This window comes from Phyllostomus hastatus, unplaced genomic scaffold (genome assembly GCF_019186645.2).
Source record: "Phyllostomus hastatus isolate PE091 unplaced genomic scaffold, TTU_PhHast_1.1 phas_contig_86, whole genome shotgun sequence".
NCBI lineage: Eukaryota > Metazoa > Chordata > Mammalia > Chiroptera > Phyllostomidae > Phyllostomus > Phyllostomus hastatus.
Window position 1 is genome coordinate 36,805,846 of NW_025333977.1, and position 24,785 is coordinate 36,830,630.

The window sequence follows — 24,785 nt, forward strand, 5'->3', positions numbered from 1 at the left end:
AAATTTTCAAAAAGATAAAATGAGAAAGAACCTTCTGGTAGAGGAAAGAATTCTTGAAGAATAATGGACATAAGGACAGGGAACCACAGCCATTCAGTGTGGCTGGATGATAGAGATTAAGAGTGAGAGACCTAGAAACAAGCTAGAATGGTAGAAAGGAGTCAGAAAGAATTTAAATCATATTTCTTTCCTAGAGTCACAAATTGGAGATCCATAGGCCATTTGAATGCTTTTGGATAGGGTGTGTCTCCCCAGTTTGCCAATATCTTGCCATTCCTTATCACCTTGTGTGGGCCTTTCTTCATTCCCATGATTCACTGCTGTGTGGTGGACTTGCCTGCATGTGAGAGCCTACTGTGTGCACCCATTCCAACCACATGTTCAATGATTGCACATTGGTGTACTGAATTCAGTCATGGTACAGAAGTTTATGCCAAGGAAATCAGGCCATCATCATCATTATCATTATTTTAGAATGTGTTTACCATTTAGAACATACTCCTGATTTTGTGTTTTCTTCATGATCTCTACAGGAAATTTTTTCTCTTGAGTTACTGAAAGATATCAAGTAGGATATTGGGATTTTTAGAAAAGCAGTAGGTTCTGGAAATAATTTGCAATAATCTAAACTTAATCTTGATTATTTAGGGGCAGGTCAATGTGTGTTTTATCAAGACCTCAATCTTAATATTTAAGACACTACAGCTGTCATACAAACAACTATTATAGACACTTATGCATAAACATGCTGTCTGATTCACAAATAGTAAATTATCTCCACTCTATGGGGTCCCTAGGTTTTCCCAAAACACCCTGTTGTGGAGAAAATAGGGAGTGTCTAAGAGGAGTAATCCATGAGAAGAGGAGAGAGCCTCTGTTTCCATGGTCTGTTTAGTAGAAAGAAGTACAAAGTTTAGGGATTGCTGTGGCTTCTGAAATTCTGTGCTGTGTGAATTAATAAAAATATTAGACTGTTGAGCAGGGAAAATTACCAGGTAAAGAGAGGGAATTGTATAATGATGAAAGGATCAATCCACCATAAAGACGGAGAAATTCTAAATGGGTACGTACCAAACAACAGAGATGAAAATATACAAAATAAAAACTGATAGAACTGAAAGGAGACAAAATAAGTCTGTGATTATAGTTGGATACTTAAACACCATTTTGTCAATAACTGATATGACAAATAGGCAGGAAGCCAGCAAGAGTTTAGAAGAACTCAACAGGACCCAATGAACACTTACAAAGCACTTCACCCTATAAAAGCAGAATACATGTTCCTTTCAAGCACCCACAGAAAATAAACCAAGATTCAACATATCCTGAGCCATAAAACAAACTTCACCAAATTGAATAGAACTGAAATCATGCAGAGTATATTTTTGACTATACTGGAAAAAAATAAGAAATTAATAACAGAAAGATAAAGGGCAAATCTCCAAACACTTAGAAACAAAGCAGCATACTTATAAATAACCCAGGAGTCAAAGAAGGAGTTTTAAAGGGAATAAAATGTACATTGAGCCAAAATCAAATAAAAATACAAAATATTACATGTGTGGCATACAGCTAAGCTGTCCTGAGTGATACATTTATAGTGCTAAAAGAACAGTGCTCAAATCAATTGAGGAAAAGCCTTTAAGCTCTTTCAAGAAACTAGAAAAAGAAGACCAAACAAACCCAAAGTGAGCAGAAGAAAGGAAATAGTAAAGATAACAGTAGAAATCAATGAATAAAAAATCCAAAACAACACATAAAATTAATAAAGCAAAAAGCTAGCTCTCTAAAAAGGTTGATAAAATTGACAAGCTTTTAGTAAAGTTGCCCCCAAAAAAAAGAGAGAAGAAAGAAATTGCCAATATTAGGAAAGAAACAGTGGTATCACTATAGACCCAGCAAACAACAAAGAGATAATAAGTGTTTATAGCTACCAATTCTATACACATAAATTTGACACCTTAGCTGTAATGGACCACAGCACACCCAGTATGAAGTAGATAATTTTAATTTCCCTGTAACAATTAGTAAATTGAATTTATAATTAAAACCTCCCCCAAAAGAATTCTCTATGCCCAGAAGATTTCACTGGAGGATTCTATAGAGAAGAATGAGCACCAATTTCCATAAACTTTTCTAGAAAATAGAAGATGAAGGAATGTTTCCCTGCTTATTCTATGAAGCCAGTATTAACCTGATACTAAATCTAGACAAAGATAGAACAAACATAAAACTACAAACCAATATCCATAATGAATATAAATGTAAAAATTATTAACAAAATGGTAGCAAAGAGAATTAAGGATATATACAAAAATTATATGCCTTGACCAACTGGGGTTTATTCCAGGGATGAAAGGCTAATTTGGTTGTGGAAAATTAATCAGTATAATCCACAATATTAATAGGCTAATAAAAGAAAAGTCACATGATTAGATCAACCCATGCACAGAAAGCATTTGACATAATTCAATATACCCATTCATGATAAAAGCTCTCAGAAAAATAAAAGAAGATAACTTCTAAAATTTGATTAGGAACATCTACATAAAACCTATAGTTAACATCATGTTATTAGGAAAGGACTAATGTTTTCCCTGTAAGATTGGGAAGAAGGCATAGTAAGTATTTATTCTTACTACCACTGTTCAACATAGTACTGGAATATTTAACAAGCATAATAAGGCAAGAAAATAAAATAAAATGTGTGCAGATAAGAAAAGAAGAAATAAAAACTGTTCCTAATTGTAGATAGCATACTAGTCTTTGTAGAAAATTTTAAGGAATCTACCAAGAAATTCCCAGAACTATTAAGTGAGTTTAAGAAAATTGCGGGGGTTCAAGATCAATATATGAAAATCAGTTGTACAAGGTCTGTCCCCAGGTATCCAGCCATATAATAGGAAAAATAGAGACATTCATTGAAGAAGATACAAGATACAAGAAACATTGTATATAGGACAATGACCTCTCAGTCCTTTTCAAGGAAGGCACTTTAGGACTTCACACAGTTTTCCCAACTGCCATCAGCTGCTCTGTCATATTTTCCTGAATCTCATCCATGGTCTGAAATCTCTTCCCTTTCAAATATGATTTTAGTTTTGGGAAAAGCCAGAAGTTTCAGGGTGCCAAATCTGGTCTGTAGGGGACTGACTCACCTGGGTGATTTGATGTTTCACAAAAAAAATCTGCATGAGATGTGATGCATGAGTGGGCGTATTGTCGTGATGAAGCTGCTGACCAGTTCCCCATTGCAGTAGTCTTCTGAATCATCCAAATAGTTTCCAAGGAGGAATGTTCAAGCTTAATGAAAAATTTCATGCAGATTCATTGCTCTACTCGCTCAGTCATTTTGAATGTAATGGCTACACAGTACACATGCTCACTCAATGGCATCTACTGCCCCTATTGACTAGTACAGTGAAGTCGTCATTGTTCATTCATGCGCATTCCAGTCCACTCTCTTTGGCTGCCAGGTTACATTAATGTCATGCAAACTGTTCTCATTATATTAATAATGTCTGGACTTTTTCCAGACAGACCTTGTATTTTTATACAGTGGCATTAAAGAAGTGAAAACTAATAAAAATATAATAGCATTTATAATAACTCAAAGAAAGAAGAAATATTTAGGTACAAGTCTAATAAAATATGTACAGGACTCACATGCTGAAAACTACAAAATGATCATAAAAGATCTAATAAGTGGCTAGACATACTGTGCCAATAGATTATAAGACTCAATATAGTAAAGATGTCAATTCTCCACAAATTGGATACACAGGGTTAATATATAATTGCTTTCAAAATCTCAGCAAGATATTTTTGTAGGTTTAGATAAATTATTCTAAAATTTTTATGGAGAGATGAAATAATTCAAATAATTAAAACAACTCTGAAAGAAAAGAAAGTGCATTTTACTGACAATTCCTATTTTGTATTGTGTAACTTCAGCCCTGGCCATGGCTGATTGGGCAAAGAGGGGTTAATTCACTAGCTGGACTATGACCCCTATAAAGATATCTCTAGAGAATGATTTGGAGTAAAAGAATTCCTCTCTTGAGAATTTGAACTTGGGGATACGAAGCTATAGAGGCCAGTTAGCTATGAGAGCAGAGATGAATGTTCATGTATAGTCAAGATAAAAAAAGTCTATAGGTCATAGACAAGGTGGGCTTAAAGAGGAACTAACGTTGTTAGTAAGGAGAAGGAGCACACTGGTTCACAGGAAACAGATGAGATGCGTAGAGAGACACACAAGAATCATGGGAGAGGCAGCCCCTGGGACAGTAGCTTTCACTCCTGGTGGCTTTCCAGGTTTCATAAGCCCAACCATAAATCCTGTCCTTGGAATTCTGTAGAATTCCTTATTTTTATAACACATCTCCTCTTCTTAAGCTTGCTTGTGTCTCCTGTATCCAAAGAGCTGTAACTAACATAGTACAGTAAGCACACATCTCTCCCATTAAAAAAAAAATAAAACACAGAGGTAGCAAGATGTGAACATTTGTTGTATCTTGTCCCTCATTCCTTCCCCTTCTGCCGCCTCCTCAAAATCAGGCCTTGTTCTCCTGCCAGCTTCCTTGGCTTCTGATCAAGTGAATCCCCTATAATGGATTCAGGGGAGGAGAGAGTTGATCAGAGGGTGGGCCTCTTGTTAGCTCCTGGCGTGCTGTGGAAGATTGGAGCTATTTAACAGCTATATCGTCATTTGTGGACAGAGAGAGAAGGATGAGGTGTGCCCAGTCTTTTCTTTTGTGTAGCTTTTAAAATACTCTTTTATTGATGGTGGTGTGGTAGGGAGGGCAAAGTTGTCTGGCTGTGTGGGAAAATATGTGCGAGAAACAGCTGGATATAATGTATGTGGCCTGGGCAGGGGGTCAGAGAGCTGGATTCTGGCCTCTGCCCCATCACCCAGTACTAGATGCATGTCATTTATGGAGGCTTGCTTTCTCCATCAGTAATGTGGGGAATAATAACCATTTAATGTGAAAAACATCCATAAACTGCAAAGAAACTGTGGTTGTTCCAGCATGTAATTTGGCTTCTGCTTTAAATCTCCCTCCACTTTTCTCCTCGCTCCTTTTGCTTCAGTCACACTGACTGCCTTGCTGTTTCATGAACACGGTGGATCCCATCTTGGGGCCTTTATAGTAGGTCTTCACTTTATCTCTATACTATTCCCACAGATTTCCCCATCTTCCTCTTACCTAGATTTCTGTGTGTGTGTCTGTTTCTTTTGGTTTACATCTCTTCCTAGAATGTAAGAACAAGAGGGGTTTGTTTCATTCACCACTATACCACTAGAGCCTGGAGTATAAAAGTTGCTCAATAAATATTTGTTAGATCACTAAAGGGATTATTTCTGGCTAGTTACCTGGTATTGCTCTTCTAAAGACAAACCTTCCTATTGACACAAGGAGAGAATAAATTCAGTGGAAAACAATGACTTGACTTTGAGTGATAATTCTAAGCTGTTTCCCTTGTGACTTCTGGCTTGGGCTCCTATTTGAATCCAGTGTTGGTTTCTCTGGTCAGGATATCTAAGTGAATGTGACATGACTCCTGCAATGGACATTCTCATGGGTTTCTTGTTGGGTTTGTTTCAACTCCTGGTCTCCCACAATAGCCATTGATAAAGGAAACTTCATATATCATTATGGTCTATATTTTAAGGCAGAATAACTCCAACATAGCTTCCAGTGTAATGAAAATACACACAACTGTGTAAGACAAATAACAGACAGACAGAAACATGTCTTATATATGTGGCATTAGTGGCTACTCTTTTAATTTTTGAACAGTGAAATAAAAATATTTTGTATATTTGCAAACTAATAAGTTACATGAATTCTTATTAAGTAATTTACTTCAATCAGCCATTCATTACTTTATCTGCCAATTCAATAAATTTTGCAAAATTGTTTAAAGGGGATGTAGAAGAGTTCATTGTCATCATCATTATCATATTAGTAGCCAACAATAATGAAGCATTTTATGTGCTTTGTATTTTACTAAGTGCTCTATGTGCACTGTTTCTTAAATTCACAATAATCATATGCAGTATGAACTATTATTGTTTTCATTTTGAAGATGTGGAAAATAAACTTTAGAATAAATAAGCAACTTCTGTAGATCTTACAGGTAGCAAAAGGCAGGGCAGCATCTCTTCCCCTGAGCCGGTGTGATAGGAAGTCTACCATTGCTCAGGAATCCAGGACTTGAAATGCAAGATAAAATAAAGTCTTATATATGGTTAAAATGAGCCTTAGGCTCACAGGAGTCTTAATAAAATTGCTGGTCAATTGCAGTTTGTCTTCAGAGGAGGGACATAAGAACAGAAATTAACATTCACAAAGCAGTTTCTCTGCACCAGGACCAGGTTGGGACTGTGGCATGATATAGTGATGCTCTCTGGTCTTGGTTATCCTGGCTGGGGAAATAAGGAGCAGAAGAGATTCATTCTAGGAGTTTAAGGAACTTTTGATAAAGTAAAAGTGGTCAGGACTGATTTCCTAGATGGGACAAGCATTCCTTGCAAATACTCTGAGGTATTCCAATGTGAAATGTTGGGTAAACCACCAATCTTCCAGTGCCACCTAAAAATTCTTCAGGTCTAAACTCACAGATGCACTTGGGTGGCTGAAAGGTCCTAGATCTGTCCCAGATCAGCTCAAATTCCTAGATTAGCTCCTGAAAATGTGCTGGCCTTCAAAGCCTTTGTCTGCATCTGGTAGGTTTTAAAAGAATGTAGATGTCGGGGATCCCATCTTGGCAATCCTTAATCAGAATCTTCATGGGTGTTATCCTCCTTTTTAAGGAAATTCTATTTCCAAGATTTTAATTTACATACTATTTAATTTACAAACACGTTTCATCTAACAAGTCGTTCTGCACATGTTGCTATACATGTTTCCATGTGCAAACCCTATACACATTTTCATGTGATGTTTCCCCTGTCTAAAATTAATTGCTCTGGTTCCTGTGCCAAGCTATCTTCTGCTCATCCTTCAAACCCTACAACACTTTTTACCTGGAGTCTTGCCTGACTTCCTTGGAGGTTTAAGATGCCTTTCAGTAGAACAAAGTGTTTGATAAAAAGCCTGGGCTCTGAGGTTTGAATTCCAGTTTCAGATGTTGGCTGTACCACTTTGGAAAAATTATTTGATCTTTTAATGCCTTCATTTCTTACCTGTAAAATGGGGATAATGACACTGCCTTCCTCACAGGCTTGCTTGGAGCATGAGGTCATCCATATGAAGCACTTAGAGCAAAAACTCATATAAAGTAAGCATTGAATGTTAAGCATTAATTGTGACTTCCCTAGCACTGTGTACAAATTTCCACCTTATCATTTATCACTCTCTAACAAAATACTTGAGTTACTAATCTTCTCCCATAGTAGAGTATAAGCTTCTCAAGGACAGGGACAATTGTAGATAACTTCAGAGTCTGAGAACTTATATAATATCTTTATAGTATAGACATTCAGCAATATTTATAGTATATACAGCGGGGAGATTTCATTACCTCTCTAATGGATGGTAGTTTGGTAATGTAGGAAGCTAAAGAGTTTAAAGTGAAATTAACTTAAACAAATCCTGGCTTTGTCACTTAGAAAAATTTAACATCCTGTATTAGTCAGCAGGTGCTGCTATAACAAAATACCATAGACTTGGTGGCTTAAACAACAGACATGTATTTCTTACAGTTCTGGAGGCTGGAAATCTGAGATCAGGATACCTACAGACTAGATCTTGGTGAGGGGTCTCTTTCTAGCTTGCCTTCTTACTGTGTCCTCCCATCCTTGAACAAAGGAAGCTCTGTTGTCTCTCTTCTTAAAAAGGTACTAATCCCATCACTGGAGTCCACCCTCATTAAACCTAGTCACCTGCCAAAGGCCCCACCTCTTAGTCCCATTACATTGAGGGCTAGGGCTTTAACAAAAGAATGAGGTGGAGGCAAGCATTCAGTCTTAAAACACCTCCCCGAGCCTCAGTTTGGTTGTTTGGTGAGGATTAAAAGAGGTGACCTGTATCTAGCATTTGCCACAGTACTTGATCCAGAGAAGAACTGCATAAACAGAAGCTTCTTTTATTATAATATAAGAAAAATGCATGGCAGAATTATTCATACGTGCACGTCGCTCTCAGAGGTTTTAGACCGGATACATATACACATACATGTATATGTACATAATACAAATATATCTATGTTTAAACTCATAAACCTTTGTTTTCTGAGGGAAAAATTAATCTTTTTTTTTAATCAACTGGAACAATATGAAATCCCACAATAGGATTTCTTTACTCAGAAAAAATAGCCTCTGTGGATATGTAAATGGATGTTCCCAGTCCATCCTATCTGTGTTTTATGAGGACATTCTGTCTGTCCCATAGAGGTGCACGTTAAAGAAGTGTTGAAGAAATGCGTAAATAATCCTGACACTTGTTTTTGGTGTACATTCCAAGGAACACTCTGTGCGTTTCCAACACTGAGATGTTCACCAAGCAGCAGGAAATGAAGGCTTGATGAGCACCTTGCTCAAGGGCATCAGCGACCTGCCGTGGCTCCTTTGCCTGGCACCCTGTGGGCTGTGGACTGGAAACCTGGAGACCCAAGTCTGTGGTCTTGTGATACCATTATCAAGTCTCTTCTCACTTTTGGGCACCGCATTAGCTCTTCCCTACATGATTTCACTCACGTCTTAGAACATTGTGTGTCCTTTAAGAGCAGAATTCTCTCCTCAATTCCCTAGTAGTTAGCACTGAATCTGGAACACAACTGGCTGCTTGTGGGGAGCAGGGAGGAGAAAAGAACCACAGGAAGTCAAGTCTGGGGACCTGTAACAGGGAAGGTTTATGGACGTTGTGTTTTTATTAGAATCCTGTGCTTACTTGGAGTGTCCTTTGGTTTAAACACATTGGAGAGGCTTCGGGAAAGAGTAACAAAATGACTGAAAGAATTGCCTGTGGATTATTTAACTAAAGGTTTTACAAGTCTTCACTTAACTCGGGGAAGGGAAATTGCTTTGCTTCAGTGCCATGCATTTTTCATCTGTTAGTGTTTGAAGAGCAAACCCAAATTGGATTCTCTTCAGGGCCTGGGACCCAGTGGATACTCAGGGAATATGTGTGGAATGAATGATTCAGTGTTTTTCTCCTGGGTTGCTGCTTCCTGGCTAGCCAAGATACTGTCTTCCTCTTTCAAGGGCTGGGCCATGCTAAGAGGCTGGAGGGGCACACCCAGGAAGATAGATCTGTCAATCAGATAGTCACCCTGTTCAGCATGAAGGAGACATCTCTACAGAGTGGCATGTGTTTGTGTGCACCCACATGTGCACGTGCATACATGTGTGTATGCATGTGGAGAAATAATGTTAGAAAAAAAATCTTTTTTGGAGGAAAATTGTTTCCAAACCACCAATCGATTTGCTACTGCCTTAAAAGAGCAACTGTAAGCATTGTTGGGCTCAGGGCTGGGACCTCTGGGAAAGCATCTGGGGTGGTTTGAGTAACTGGGTGGAGGTTCTGGAAACTTGTTCAGACAGGTCCTTCCTGTCATTGTTAGTTCACTGTTGCCCTCTGCTGGCAAAACTGTTGTCATCTCAGGAAACTGAAAATTTCTCAGAGCTCCTAGGCTCCCTCCTGTACTGGGGGAACAGGGTCCCTTCCTTGTCAAGTAAGGAAATGACACTAGTGCTGAGGGACACTGGTAGGCATAGGAGATATGGCAAAAGCTCTGCCAGGAGAGAGTGGCTCTCACAACTGATGGAAAAGATCTTATGGTTCTGGTTTTCTATTCAATGCCTTGCTCACTTGCTAACTAAGACCCTGCTCTTTCTTTGGCTCTGGACTGAGCACAGTTAGGGAACTCAGATAGGACTAAGCCACTGTCCCTAAATCAAATGTGGGGGAAATGATAGGACAAGCACAGAAATCACTATTCTATAGAGCAGATTGTAACTAGAGCCACAACTAAGGTGATGATTAAGTAGGGCTTGTGAGTATTTAAAAGAAAGAAAGCTGGCGTCCACTTTGGGGGAGAGTGAGGTGAGGGTAAGGCTCCATGAAACAGAGAGCATTTAAACTGAGAACTTGTAGGATGGGTGAAATTTATTATTTTTAAAATATATTTTGTATCATACAAGTAGAATATGTTCATTGTAAAAAAATTAAATGGGCCTATAAAGGCATGAAAAGAAATGTCTCTTGAATTTTCACCACACAAACGAATGTGTTAACATTTTGATCTATGTGTTTTATGGTTGTTGTACACAATTGAAAGTAGACTGGAGGTAATATTTTGTACCTGTTCTTTCTCACTATTATGGAATAAACATTTTCTCAATGTTGCTTATTCTATTGTGAAAACACACTATTTTATGGAGGTGGTGGTGTAGTATTTTAGTGTGTAAACCTGAGGAGAGGATTTCCATATGAGCCAAGGCTTATTGGGTTGCAAAACACAAGGGTTGTTCAATCCTTATTAATTCATTTAAGAAGTATTTTTGGACCCCTACAACGTTGCGGACACAATGCTAACAACTCACTGTCTTTGTGAAGTTTACAGTATAGAAGAAGAGATGGACATTACTTAGAAAACCACAGAAATAACTTTAAAACTTCATCTGGGATAAGTACAATACTATGAAGGAGAAATGTGAGATGCTCGGAAAGTGTATATCAGAAGAGAAGTAGTCACAGAGGTCTGGGAACACATGCTTGAGTAAGTGGTAATTGAATTCACCACTGTAACAGTTAACTAAGTATAGGAGATGAGAAACAACATTGCTAGCAGAGGCAACAGCATGTTCAGAGGCCCATTAGTAGGAGTGGGCATGGTGAATACAAATAACTGAAAGAAAATCAAGGAGAACGAACTGAAGGGACTTGGCCTGTAATGAGGATGTAGAAGTAGGTAGAGCCTAACTGCAATTCCTCTTAGACCAGGGGAAGAATTTTTGTCATTTTTCATAAGAATGCTGGGGAACAATTGAAGTGTGTTTGTACAGCTGTTTAAGTGTTGAAGCCAGAGTGGGGGAGGTAACGAGCAGATTAGGTCTTTCAAAAGGTCCACCTCATTGCAGTATGGTGAAAAGGTTGGAAGGGAGCAAGAGCAGGTGCAGGTGAACTGGGTCTGGGAGGCTGGTAGCCCAAGTCTAGAGAGAGGGTGACTGCAACAGTTCAGGCAGGAGATGAGGGGAGGCGGGATCAGGATGCTGAAGGCAGAGGAGAGGAGAGTGTGGTTTAGACAGATATTTTGAGAGGAAAATGTCTGCGACTTGGCACATGAGATAAGGAAATGGGATGAGTCCAGAGTGACCCCACATCTCTAGCTTGCATACCTGAATGGAAGGAGGGTTCTTCCCCAAGGCACAAAACATTGGACGAAGATGAGGTTTGAAAAGGACAATTCTTGGGGAGAAGTCTCCTGGAGGGAACAGTTCTAGGACTGATACATATCATTACACCAGCTCCTTCCAGAGATGGATTTTGCCACATTTTTACATAATACTGAAGGGCCCTCTATTTGAGAGGTGGGTAACACTGGGGAGGAAGCCAACACTATGGCTAAATTTGGTATTTCAATACCTCTTTAAGGTTACTGCATTACTGCTTGCTAGGTATAAAATATTGGGTGAGTCATTTTAAGGGTCTCTGGACCTTAGTTTCATTGTCTTTAAAATGAGGGTAACAGCATCTAGTCCAGAGGGCTGTTGTGAGAATTAAATGAGAACATTGATAACCACAGACTTGGTAAACCTCCACAAGTGGTATAAACACAATACATTAATGTTATTTCTATTATATTTGCTCTGGATATTATCACCAACCACACTTCAATCATATTAATGTTAGGAATATGAAATGTAATGTTTTCTTCATGAGTTCTTTGGGGAAAAGGGTGTGATTGAAATCTAAATAAATACGCATACCACCTAGGAGCGAGAGATGGTGGCCCCAAACTATTTATAAGCCTGAATGTTTACTTGAATTCAGAATTTCCAGAAATGTAAATTATGCAGAGACTGTGTCAAAGCAGAGCACTCTGTGTTCCTAAAAAGAATTCTCTCCCCCCCAATCCTTTACCTTTTAAAATAAATCTCATTATGGAGTGCTGACATTTTCAATAAAACCAGTCAACCAAAAGCTGTGGTTTTTTTAGGCTAAAAACAAGTCTGGTTTATTAGGCAGCAGCTTATAACTTGCCGCTAAGTAGATGCAATCTATTTAGAGAAACTTATGTAGATATTTGGTAAGACATTTCAGAGTCTCCTTTTCTTTCTGACTAAGATGGAGAGTGTTAAGCAGATCATTAAGAATTCTCTCCTCCACTCAGTGAAGTATTGCAGTGTTGTTGAAGTAGATGGAAATTTTTCAACCAAGATTTAAACCAGACCTCTTAGACTCTGCACCACTAAATCTACTAATATGTTCTAGCTAAGTGGTGGTTTTATTTTGTAAAATAATTTTTATTAAATTTATGGGGTGACATTGGTTAATAGGATCATATAAGATTTCAGGGGTACATTTCTATGACATAGATCTGTATATTTCACTGTGTGCCCACCACCTAAAGTCACACCATCTTCCCTCACCATATATTAGGCACGTTCCACCACCACACCTACCTCTTTCTCTCTGGCAACCACCACATTGCTGTCTGTGTCCACAAGTTTCCATTTTACATTCCAAATATGAGTAAAATTATATGCCATTTAGCTTTTTCTGACTAACATTTCACTTAGCATGATATTCTCAAAGTCCATCCATGTTGCCTCAAATGGCAGTATTTTTTCTTTTCTCATAGCTGAGTAGTATTGCATTGTATATATGGACCACATCTTTATCCAATCCTCTATCGAAGGACACTTTTGTTGCCTCCATGTCTTGGCCACTGTGAATAATGCTGCAATGAAAATAAGGCTGCATATATCTTTGCAAATATGTTTTTGAGGTTTTTTGGTAGATACCAAGGAGAGGATTGCTGGGTTGTATGGTAACTCTTTCTTTAATTTTTTGAGGAACCGTCAGACTATTTTCCACAGTGGCTGTACCAGTCTACATTCTCACCAGTAGTGAATGAGGATTCCCTTTTCTCTACAACTTCTCTAACTCTTGTTATTACTTGTCTTGTTGATAGTAGCCATTCTCTGGCTGTGATGTGGTGGCTCACTGTAGTTTTGATTTGCATCTTTAATAGCTAGTAAGGTTGAACATCTTTTCATATATATGTTGGCCAGTTTATGTTTTCTTGGGAGAGGTATCTGTTCCAATCCTCTTCCCATTTTTTAATTGGATTGTTTGCTTGGTGTTGAGTTTTATATGTTTTGGATATTAAACAAAGAGGCAACTGATTGAACTGGAGATGATATTTGCAAAAAACAGCTCTAAGTGGTGGCTTTAGATATGATTTTCTTCAAAGGGTCATGGGGACATGTAGAGTTAATAGTCATACACACATACATGACAGCCAGCATGTAATAGGACCTCCATCAGTGATCTCATACTTTTCATCTTTCTTCTTCTGCTTATTGCTCTTTCTTTGTCATTCTTCCTTTTTCTCTCCTTTGTGTCTCTTTTTATTTTTATTCCCATTGATTTAACTCCTCATTTTTTTTCTTTAGATTGGCTGAGGAATGACATATATTTGCATTACCTGAAATTATTTAGTGACTTAGGTCCCTCCTAGTGATAATAACAGTTAATTTATATAACACTGATTGAGAATCAGATCTCTTGATCCTTTCCCAAAACTAAGGAGATGAATTCTAGTCTTATCTCCATTTCATGAATAAAGGACATGAGCCAAAAACAGGTGACAGAGCTGGAAGTTTCGATCTCTATCCTCACCCAGCCCAAAGATCTCCAAAATTATTGTGAATGTCACTCACTTACTTACTCTACAGATATTTATTTAGTGCAGGTTATTTGATAGGAACTGCATAGAGTGAGTAGCCCAACAGACAGTCTCTGACCTCATGGGAAATATATACACACTCAGTCCATCTTACTGTCATTGCTCTACCCTCTGCACTATGGTGTCCATTCTGATTTGTCAGTGTCCACATGATACCTGTTACTAAACATCTTACATACAATTCCTTCTTACAAATGGTGATTAGTGGTATAAAGGGAAATAATCAGGATACTTTGAGAAAGTGTAACAGGGGGCCAAGTTTATATAGGAGTTATCAAACCATCTTTGGATGAGGCATTTGAACCATTGGACAATGGGTTTTCCCAGCCTGCGATGAGATGATGCTTGGCAGAGGCCAGACCATTCAAGGATATATAGTCCAATTAGGTAACTTGGATTTGATCTAAGATCAAAAAGAGGCTATTTAATAAGGTGAAGAAGGAGTGATGTTATTCCTTTTGTATTTTCAGAATAGCACTGTGGTTACTGTGCACAGATGGGAGTGGAGTGCCCAACTATCTTTACATTAGATTGATTCTGTGAAGATTGATTCAGATATAAGTCAATCACAAATTACCCTGGTTAGTCTCTTAAGAAAGACAAAGCATGTACTGAAACAATTTTAATAAAAGTCATAAAGTGCTATATACTAAAGTCTATAGTAAACAGACAGCAAATGTGCTGTGGGTGAGAGTGATTAAAGACCATACTCTGTTTCTCTTAACCAGAAGCCATTGTTTTTTTATTCCTTCTTGTTTTCTCTGTTGGAGAGAACACTTAGAATTTTCCATGCATGTACTAGAAGGCTCTCAAGTATGAAGCAAAACAATTCATTAATGACTTATCTAGTGTCTAGTTTGTCCTTGGCTCAAAAGGACCCCACTTCACTTATTTCACTGTATTTCTACCACAAGGAGGTGATAGGATGGATGAGCTTAAAATAGAGATGGCTTGGGGATCAGTGGACCTATGTTCAAGTCCCTATTTTATCTCATCAGCAATATGATATTTGGAGGTTAGCATAAACAGGTGTCTGGTGGGTAAAATTTGTGGTGCAGATTGTGTTAGAACACGGAGATGGTTTTGGTGTCCTTGAAGAAGATGCACTTCATGAAGGTTTTCTGGACAATTGGAAAGACATGGAGGAGCATGAATCAGTTGACTCCCAACATGATAAATACAAACTAGCTATTCCCCTAGTAGATCCCATCATTGGTAATCATCTCTGAGCTCCGTGGCCACAAAACATTTCCCTGTGGTCTTCCACCAGGATAGTCACGGAGCCAGACTGAGAGAAGAGATGGTATTCCTCAATTCTCCTTTTTCTTGAATGGTCAAACCTCACCATCTTCTGTGTTACTATAGATGTTTCAGAAAATGTCATTATCTTTAACTCAGAAAGACGATGCCATCAACTATATTTCTCTGTGATGATTCTTACAGGATAGACCACTGGAACAATGAGAAGGAGAGGATTTTGGTGGTCACAAACAAGACTCTCTTGATCTGCAAATATGACTTCATCATGCTCAGCTGTGTGCAGTTGCAGCAAATTCCCCTGGGTGCTATCTATCGCATCTGCCTGGGCAAGTTTGCCTTCCCTGGGATGTCCCTGGACAAGTGAGTGTGATGTCTTAGACTTGGGAGAGTGGTGCAGTGGGGGCGGGACATTGAGAGAAAACAACTATGAAGTTCATTTCAGTTCTTTAAGCTGGGAGTACCCAGAGGAGAACTGTGAAGCTCTATAGCTGAATTCATCAATCATTGAGTTCTTACTCTGTGTTAGATAGGAGTACATATTTGAGTAAATTTTTACTTTATTATGATAACCTGACAAGTAAATGGTTAAATGTAAGGTGGAAAGAACTGTGGGAGCATGGTAGGAAAGGTTCTCAACCAATTTCTAGGGTAGAGAATCAGCCAAAGAAGGAGAGCAAAAGTTCAAGAACATTCCAAGTAGAAGGAAGAGCATAACCAAAAGAATGGAGGTAGGAAAATGTATAATGCTTTTGGGAATTAAAATTATTCTCATGGACAGAATCCATGATGACTAACAGCTCTTCTTAAAAGAAGTCTCTTCCGATCTTCTCTGAAAGCTTAGTGGAGGAGACATCAACTCCACTAAGAGATGTTGTGAATTATCAAGGTAAGGTCTACAGAGGATGACTGAAATGAGTAAGATCTTGTTTTAGCCTCAGATAGAGATATTTAGAGCTGGCATTTTAGAAATAAGCCAGAAAGACAGCAGTCTTCCTCTGACCTCTGAATGTGAACTCTTCCCATTAAACTGTGGGCTCCTTGAAGGCAGATACATTTTCTTTTCTTTAAGCACCTGATATTGGGACTGGTGCATAATAGGAACTGACAAATATTTCTAAGAGAGTGAAAAAAGTAGAGCTCGATCACATTATTGGTTTTCCTTACATAAAACATACCATATCAAAGACTTATTTTTTAAAAAAATTACTTCATTGATGTTCAATTATAGTTGTCTGCATTTCCACCCCACCACTCCCCCTCACACCAGCCAATCCCACCTCCTTCCCTTGCTTCCACCCTCCCCCTTGGTTTTGTCCATGTGTCCTTTATAGTAGTTCCTGAAAACCCTTCCCCTCACTGTCCTCTCCCCTCTCCCCTCTGGCTATTGTTAGATTGTTCTTAATTTCAATGTCTCTGGTTATATTTTGTTTGCTTTTTTCTTTTGTTGATTATGTTCCAGTTAAAGGTGAGATCATATGTTATTTGTCCCTCACCGCCTGGCTTATTTCACTTAGCATAATGCTCTCCAGTTTCATCCATGCTGTCCCAAAGGGTGGGAGTTCCTTCTTTCTCTCTACTGCGTAGAATTCCATTGTGTAAATGTACCATAGTTTTTTGATCCACTCATTTGCTGAGGGGCCCTTAGGTTGCTTCCAGCAATTGGCTATAGTAAATTGTGCTGCTATGAATATTGGGGTACATAGGTTCTTTTTGATTGGTGTTTCAGGGTTCTTAGGGTGTAATCCCAGAAATGGAATTGCTGGGTCAAAAGGCAGTTCCATTTTTAGTTTTCTGAGGAAATTCCACAGTGTTTTCCACAGTGGCTGCACTAGTCTGCATTCCCACCAACAGTGCACTAGGGTTCCCTTTTCTCCACATCCTCTCCAACACTTGTTTGTTGATTTGTTTATGGTGGCCATTCTGACCAGTGGGTGTGAAGTGGTATCTCATTGTGGTTTTAATTTGCGTCTCTCTGATGGTTAGTGATACTGAGCATCTTTTCATTTGTCTCTGGGCCCTCTGTATGTCCTCCTTGGAGAAATATCTATTCAAGTCTTTTGCCCATTTTTTAATTGGGGTTTTGTCTTCCCGGAGTGGAGTCATGTGAGTTCATCAAATACCTATTTTTATTTACTTTTTGCATGGATTCAAAAAGTAAGTAATTAATTTAGTTCACTAACTTATTAAACTGGTAGAATTTTCCAAAAATATATGCACATTATAAGCATATATTTAAACATCACAGAAAATGTTTATTTTCAGGAAATATTTCTCCTACTCCAGTTTTTCAGTTCTCCAGAATTATCTTCATAGGTGATAGCAGTTTCAGGTTATTTTTTTTAAAGAAATAGTCTATAAACGTATAAGACTAAAAATGTCTTTGTATGGATATATGTGTGTTAGTACACATTTATAAGTATTGTACACACACAAATTATCACAAATTATTTTACCCAATGAGTATATTTATCATAAATTGTCCTTCCTTAAGCAATGTTACCCAATGATCTACCTTGCAAACTTTATTATATAATCACATATAGGTCAACCTCAGTCTTTTTAGTAGTGCAGAATATTTCATTTTAAGCTTAATTTTATTTTTAAAAATAGTTAAATTTACTTTTCATTTAGAATTTACCTTAAGTAAGGGAAAACTTATACAGCCAGCCTTTCTTTTATCCAAATGGCAGGCTAGACTTATCAACACGATTTATTCAGTACTCCAACATTTTCCCTTTATAATATATACTGTACCATGTATATTCATGTCTACTTCTGTACTCTTCATTTCCCCCTTTATCTATTTATTGAAGTACAATATGCCTTTAGTTATTATAACATTGATTTATGTTTTAATATCTGTTAGAGTCACTCTCCTCTTATCTTCTTTTTAAAGAATTTATGTTTACTTATGCGTATTTACTCTTCCAGCAGCTTGACTAATTTTTAAAAATCCTACTTTTATTAGGATTTTCAAATATTAAATCAGCCTTGCCTTCCTCAGATTAACACATTTAGTCATGGAGTATTATCACTTTTGTACATTTATGGATTCATTTTGCCAACATTTCACTGTGGAGTTTTGTGTCTGTGTTTATAGGGATATTAGTCTATTATTTTCATTCTTTTGTTATGTCTTGGCCAGGTTTTGGTATTTGAGTTATGCCAACTTCATAAAACAAGTTAGAAAGTGTTTTCTCCTCTTTTTATTTTCTAAAATATTTTCTATATGAGTGGTGAATTTTTAAAATTGTTGATATAATTTACAAGAAAGATCTTCTGGGCCTAAGATTTTCTTGTGGAAAAGTTTTTGATAATAGTTATATTTTAATAAATTAAATATTGGTTGATCATTTTTCTCATTGATTTCATGTTAATTTTGGCTAATTGTATTTGTCAAGGAATTTAAGTTTATTTAAGTTGTTATATTTGAAAACAAAGTTGTTACTATTCTATTATCCCTTTAGTGTCTCTCAGATATTAAATGGAATCATTTTCTTTCCTGATATTGGTGGTCTACATTCTCTCTTTTTTTTCTGTTGATTAACTTACCAATTTTGTTGGTTTTAACCAAAACATGCTTTTTGCTTTAGTAATTTTCACAATTATCTCAATTTTATTTAGTTGATTTCTTCAATTCTGTTCTTATTTCCTTTTTTCTCTTTACTTTTGGTTTACTTTGCCTTTTTTTTAACGTCTTAATTTGGAAGCCAAAGGCATTGGTTTTAGGTCTTTCTACTGTTCTAATAAGATCATTGAAAGCTATACATTTTCTTCTGAGCACTGTTTTGCTGCATCTCACAGATATGATGTGTTTTGCTTGTAGTATCATTCAGTTAAAAATGTTTTCACCCTGGCCATGTAGCTCAGTTGTTTGGGTCATTGCCCCATACACCAAAAGGTTGTGGGTTTGATTCCAGTCAGGGTACAGACTTAGGTTGAAGTCTCAGTCCCCCATTGGGGTATGTACAGAGGCAACTGGTTGATGTTTCTCTTTCATATTGCTGTTTCTCTCCCTCTTTAAAATCAATAAAAGCATATTCTCAGGTGAGCATTAAGATATATATTTTTTTCTATTGTTTCTTGTTATTTCTACTTTGACCCATGAATATTTTAGAAGTATATTAGCAAATTTCCCAATATTTTGAGTTTTTCTAGATACTTTAATATTATTGAATTTTAATTTAAATAATATATTATTTTTGATTTGAATTCTTTGTAAATATGAGACTTGTTTTTTTGAGTGTATTATATAGTATGTCTTTGTGAATATACCATGTACAGTTGAAAAGAATTTTATATTTACTTTTCTATAAATTTTAATTAGTTCATCATGTTTGATAGTGTTGAGATCATGCGGATATTTTTTTTTACTTTTATGACTTTACATTATGAATATGTTGAATCTTTATTTTAGATTATAACTTTTTCAATTATCTCATTTAATGTTTTGTTTGTTTTTGTTCTCACCTGTTGACTATTTCAAATTTTACATTCTTTTTCTTTGAATTTTCTTCATATATCTTTGCCTATATATATTTTTTACTGTAAACTTTTTGAGTTTCTTTGTTTTCTGATGTATTCTTCTATATAGCTATGACTGAATTTTACTTTGTGATCCAGCCCAGGTGTCTTTCCTTTTAACTGGTAAGATGAACCTATTTACACATACCGATGCAACAGTTATGGTCTTAGTTATCGCATCTTAATTTTTGTATTATTGTATTTAAAAATATATGTTAACATATTTTCAGAGTCCAGAGTGCTAACCATTACACCATGGAACCACCACAGGTTAACATATTTTCTACATTTCCTTTGCTTTCCATTGAGTGTGTACCCCTGTGTGTGTGTATATATATAGTATATGTATAGTATAATATTATACTATATCACATTATATTATATATTATAGTATGTATTATGCTGTATTACATTATATTACATATTATATATATATATATATTTTTAACAAGAATCATTATAGTCTATCTTTTCCTACTGGTGAGTCTAAGTGTAACTTAGCACAGCACTTTTAATCCTGTGTTTTTTGAATATTTCCTACTGACTCCCTAATATAAACCCATTTACATTGATAGCCCACTTCTACTCCATCATTCATTTATAAGTTGTTTATAATTACACTGTTAGTTACTTCAATGATTACTTATTTAAATAATATGCTTTCACTGATGTGCCATCTTAAATAGTGTATTGTAAGCCTGCACTTTAAAAAATAAGAAATCTGCCTAGTCATACTATTCCCACATTCTGGAATCCTTCACTTTCCTTCCTTCATTAGTTTTACCAAGCAAATTTCATTTTTTATGGTATATTTCATCTTATTTCCCATGAGGCACCCGATTATTACCACAGAGAGTTGCTGTAATTCCAGCCCTACTAATTAACTTGTGCTTTATCCAGATTTGCATTCTGGGGTTAGAACAAGAAAGACTGTGCCAGCAGCTGGCAAGCTGTTAAGTGTTAAAAGGCTGTCTGTGAGTCCCTAGAGGTAGGAACATAGTGTGGTGAAAGGGTGTTTTTTATGTTCCACTCAGATTTTTAGCTAACTTTCATAGGAGAGTTTTGGACTGGGAGTAGAATCCTAGATTTCAGTTGCAGTTTTACAATTGTTAACTTCGCTTCCTCATTATCAAAGGGTCATTCATATTAGTTGTCATTCTGCTTCATTAGCAGTCTTATTGTAAGCCTCTAATGAGACCTTGAAAGCACTTTTTAATATGCCTCAAAGATATCAGGTGTTAACAAGTTCTGATTTTCTCTCAGATAAAGGCTTTTGTTAACCTGGAACTAAGTAGATTAATTTGATTATCTTCATTTCCAAGTCAGTTGGCTCTTCTTGGTTGGGCATTAAATCACCATCATAAGGTCAGAGGTGAGAAAAAGGAGAAAGAGGTGAGGGAAAATCAGCTGCTAACTTCAGAGGAAAGCCTGGACTGAGTCTGAGCAAATCCCCTTGTTAGAAGAAAATGCAATGATGTAACGTTAGCACCCAATATAGCTGTAGGTGGTAATACTGGCAGTGTTTACCAAGAGCTTTTTACCTCCCCTGTGCCATTGATCTTCAACACCCAAGAATAAGTAGGGCTGATTAACTACATGTAAGAGATGAGACAAGTGAGACCAAAATGAGTTCAGAGATTCAGGAACCATTAGCTAATTAGTATTAGAAATGGGTTTCAAAAGCAATTCTGATTCCCTGTTTAGTATTATTTTCTTTGAATAAATAATATTTTATTACCTTCTTTCTTTTTCTCTCCCTTTCCTTCCCCTTCCCCTCCTTTCCTTTCCTTCCCCTTCCTTTCCTTCCCTTTCCTTTCCTTCCCCTTCCTTTCCTTCCCTTTCCTTTCCTTCCCCTTCCTTTCCTTCCCCTTCCCCTCCTTTCCTTTCCTTCCCCTTCCCCTCCTTTCCTTTCCTTCCCCTTCCCCTCCTTTCCTTTCCTTTCCTTTCCTTTCCTTTCCTTTCCTTTCCTTTCCTTTCCTTTCCTTTCCTTTCCTTTCCTTTCCTTTCCTTTCCTTTCCCTTCCCTTCCCTTCCCTTCCCTTCCCTTCCCTTCCCTTCCCTTCCCTTCCCTTCCCTTCCCTTCCCTTCCCTTCCCTTCCCTTCCCTTCCCTTCCCTTCCCTTCCCTTCCTTTCCCTTCCCTTCCTTTCCTTTCCTTTCTCCCCTGCCCATCCCTCTTTTTCTCTATAATCTTGCCTGTTTTTGTCATCCTCTCACCTCTTCTTTTCTCTTCTCTGTCTCTTTGGGTGACTATCACTTTTGTTAATGTAGCTTCTGCTTTTCTTAAGAAGCCATGAAGAAGACTATTGGAACCTAGCAGAACATGTGCCAGCATATCCCACATACTGGTGCTTACAAAACAGAGATGTTTTGTTTTATTCACTGTCTGCCTTGGCTTAATGTGAAGGGAGGGGGCGATGACAAGAGACAGCTAAAAGCTGTGGATCATTTATTGGTGAGATGAAGGTACATTACCTTTGGATTACAGCATTCCCAAGAGACAAAACCAGGAATTGGTGAAAGGAGTGGCTTATCCTCCAGGGTACTAGTTGTGATATATATTTTTTGTTATTGTTCTTTATCTGTGATGCAAATCCTAAATCTTATTTCTATCATAATTAAATTCATTCCCAGAATTTAATTAAAAGTCAATTTCATAATGCTGTTGAGTCTATAACCTCCCGCCCAAAGTGGGGCAGGTAGAAGAAGACTAGGCTTCTATAAGAACTAAGCATAAAGCTATGGCTAATTGTAACTGTACCAAATTCTTGCTGTTTAAATTTGGACAAGTCATTTTACTTGAGCTCTCAATTTCCAGTCTATAAAATGTGAATAATAATAATAAATCCTTGCAAGGTCTAACTCGTAGTTCATTGTAGATTTAAATGATAGATGTGAAAGTGTCTTGTAAATTGTAAAGTGCTAAATTAAAGTTACTTGTCAGTTAAAGAGTTCTAAAATTTGTATTTACTTGTCAAATCACCGCCCCCCCCCCATTGTTTGGTATGCCCACAATAGGAAATGTTGAGAAAAATGTGACTTTGAGTGGTTAAGTAACTTGTAAGTAATCATGTAATAGATGATGGTGGGTCAGAAACATGAAATCCTTTGATTTCGAATACCCTCTTTGTCATGCACCTAATTCCTATTAGTCCCCAAACACATTGTCATTTTCAGGGTAAGTGGGCCCCTTCTCTTTACCTCTGTTCCCATCTGAACTCTGTGATGATGAGATAGAGTGTAGATGGTATTCCACTTCCAGAGCTGGTCTGAAGTAGGGTCCCCTGGGAGCTAGCCCTAGCTTGCCTTCTGAGTGACATAGAGCTGCCACACAACAGTCCTTGCTTCAGTCTTCTCATTTGTAAACTGGAGAGGGTAATAGTATCTATGTAGTTAGTCTGTGTTGAGGATAAAGAAGATAATACATATATAAAATGCTTAGGCAAAATCTGGCATGTAGTAAGTATTAAGAGGATGCAAGGTTTTATAATAGATTGGGTAGAAAGACATGGTTCACTGGTGTAGGATTCAGGGACTTAGATCCTGATCTACTTTCTTGATATAATTCTCCTCTCTGCTGAATCTCTGAGTTTCCTCATTTTTTAAATCCCAAAGGTTTTTTTTTTTTTTGTCTTGAAACCCTGTGTATTTGTAGTACTCCTCTATTGGTATAGCAATTTTCCAAAATGCATTCATTTTAGAGGGCTAAATGATTTTACCTAATCAATTACTGCTGTGAAAAATTATCTCTAAAGAGGCTTTCTGCTGGAAAGTATTATTGTTGTCACATTGATTTGCCAACAAAAGCTGAGCGGGAAGGTCAGGCCAAGAAATGTCTTCCTGCAAAAGTAGGCATCACACACTTCTTTCCTTTTAAAATTTGCATTGTGCAAAATGTAATGGATAGGAAATGTAATGGAAAGCAGAAGTGAGGCTTAGGAAACTGCTTGTGGTGGTTACCACCATCACCTATGTAGAGAGATGCTGGTGAAAGCAGGAGCTGGGAGCCGCCCCCTGTTGACATAGTGTCAGCACCTGGAGGATGGAAGGAGGGCATTCCAGACGTTACTCCATCACCTCAGCCTTGCTCTCTTAGGTCCAAAGGCCAGGGAACTTATCATGCCCCCAGAGTTCTAATTTGGCCTCTGTTCCTCAGACAAGAGCTTCAAAGGCCCCTGCTCTGATCTGGGTGAAATCAGCTTGTGGCCCAGGCCGATTCTGCTGGCTTCGCGTCTGTCAGTGTGTTCTAATCACTGTTATAAGTGTGGTTCTGTGGAACACCTTGTAAAATATTTTCTATTGCTCCAGCAGTGTCTCCTGTCTAGACAATCTAATTATGAGCACAGAGCAAACAGCTGAAATGTATGCCACCCCCAAGGGTGGCCTAACTCCAGGAGTGGGGGTGGGAGGACAAGGGAAGGGGGGTGGAGGGCACTGGTTCCTTTTTGTTGACTTGGCCAGAAAATTGAGCCCTCTAAAAGAGTTCAGCTAACTTTTAATTAAAAAGAAATGATCTGGTGGAAGCTGGCATTTTGTTGCTTTTCCAAACTCAGTGGAGGATTAAAGGTACCGATTTATTTTTCTTCAATCACATCTTTTTTATTGGCTTCAAAGGATGTTTGTGGTCTTTGCTTAAAAAAGAAAAGCCACTGATTTAATAATCTGCCCTTCCATCACCATTCTGAAAATAAAAAGTGGCCCTTTAAAGGTATGTTCTTTCCTAATAGTATCTGATTCGGTAATTCTTTTCTGTGCCTGGCCCAGTGGCAGGCCTTGTTTATGACAAAGTGATGAGACACAGACTATCCCTGAGATGGTCACACACTTGCAAGACCAAGCTCACTCTCTCTCTCTCTCTCTCTGTCATGCTTTAACCAGGCTTTGGTTAGTGGTCCAGTGGAAAGCCAGCAGTGTTGTGGGCACAGAAGGGGAAGAAAGTATTTCTATTGGGAGGTGTTGGAAGGTCTTATGGAGCAGGTGAGATCTGAATAGGTCTTATAGGGTGAGCAGAATTTGGACAGAGAGATAAAGAGGAGCAGTGTGGCCCAGACATAAATAAACAAATGCCCAGCTGATGTGAT

The 24,785-nt window shown here is 37.6% G+C and overlaps 1 protein-coding gene across 2 annotated transcripts in view; it reads left to right on the plus strand.

Moving 5' to 3' along the window:
- TPRG1 (tumor protein p63 regulated 1) overlaps window positions 1–24,785 on the plus strand; it is a 136,641-nt gene that overhangs the window by 46,505 nt on the left and 65,351 nt on the right. For both annotated transcript variants that reach the window (XM_045850770.1, XM_045850768.1), the window contains exon 4: window positions 15,367–15,543. In XM_045850770.1, the coding sequence (XP_045706726.1) occupies window positions 15,367–15,543 (177 nt within the window). The remainder of the gene's footprint in view (window positions 1–15,366; window positions 15,544–24,785) is intronic.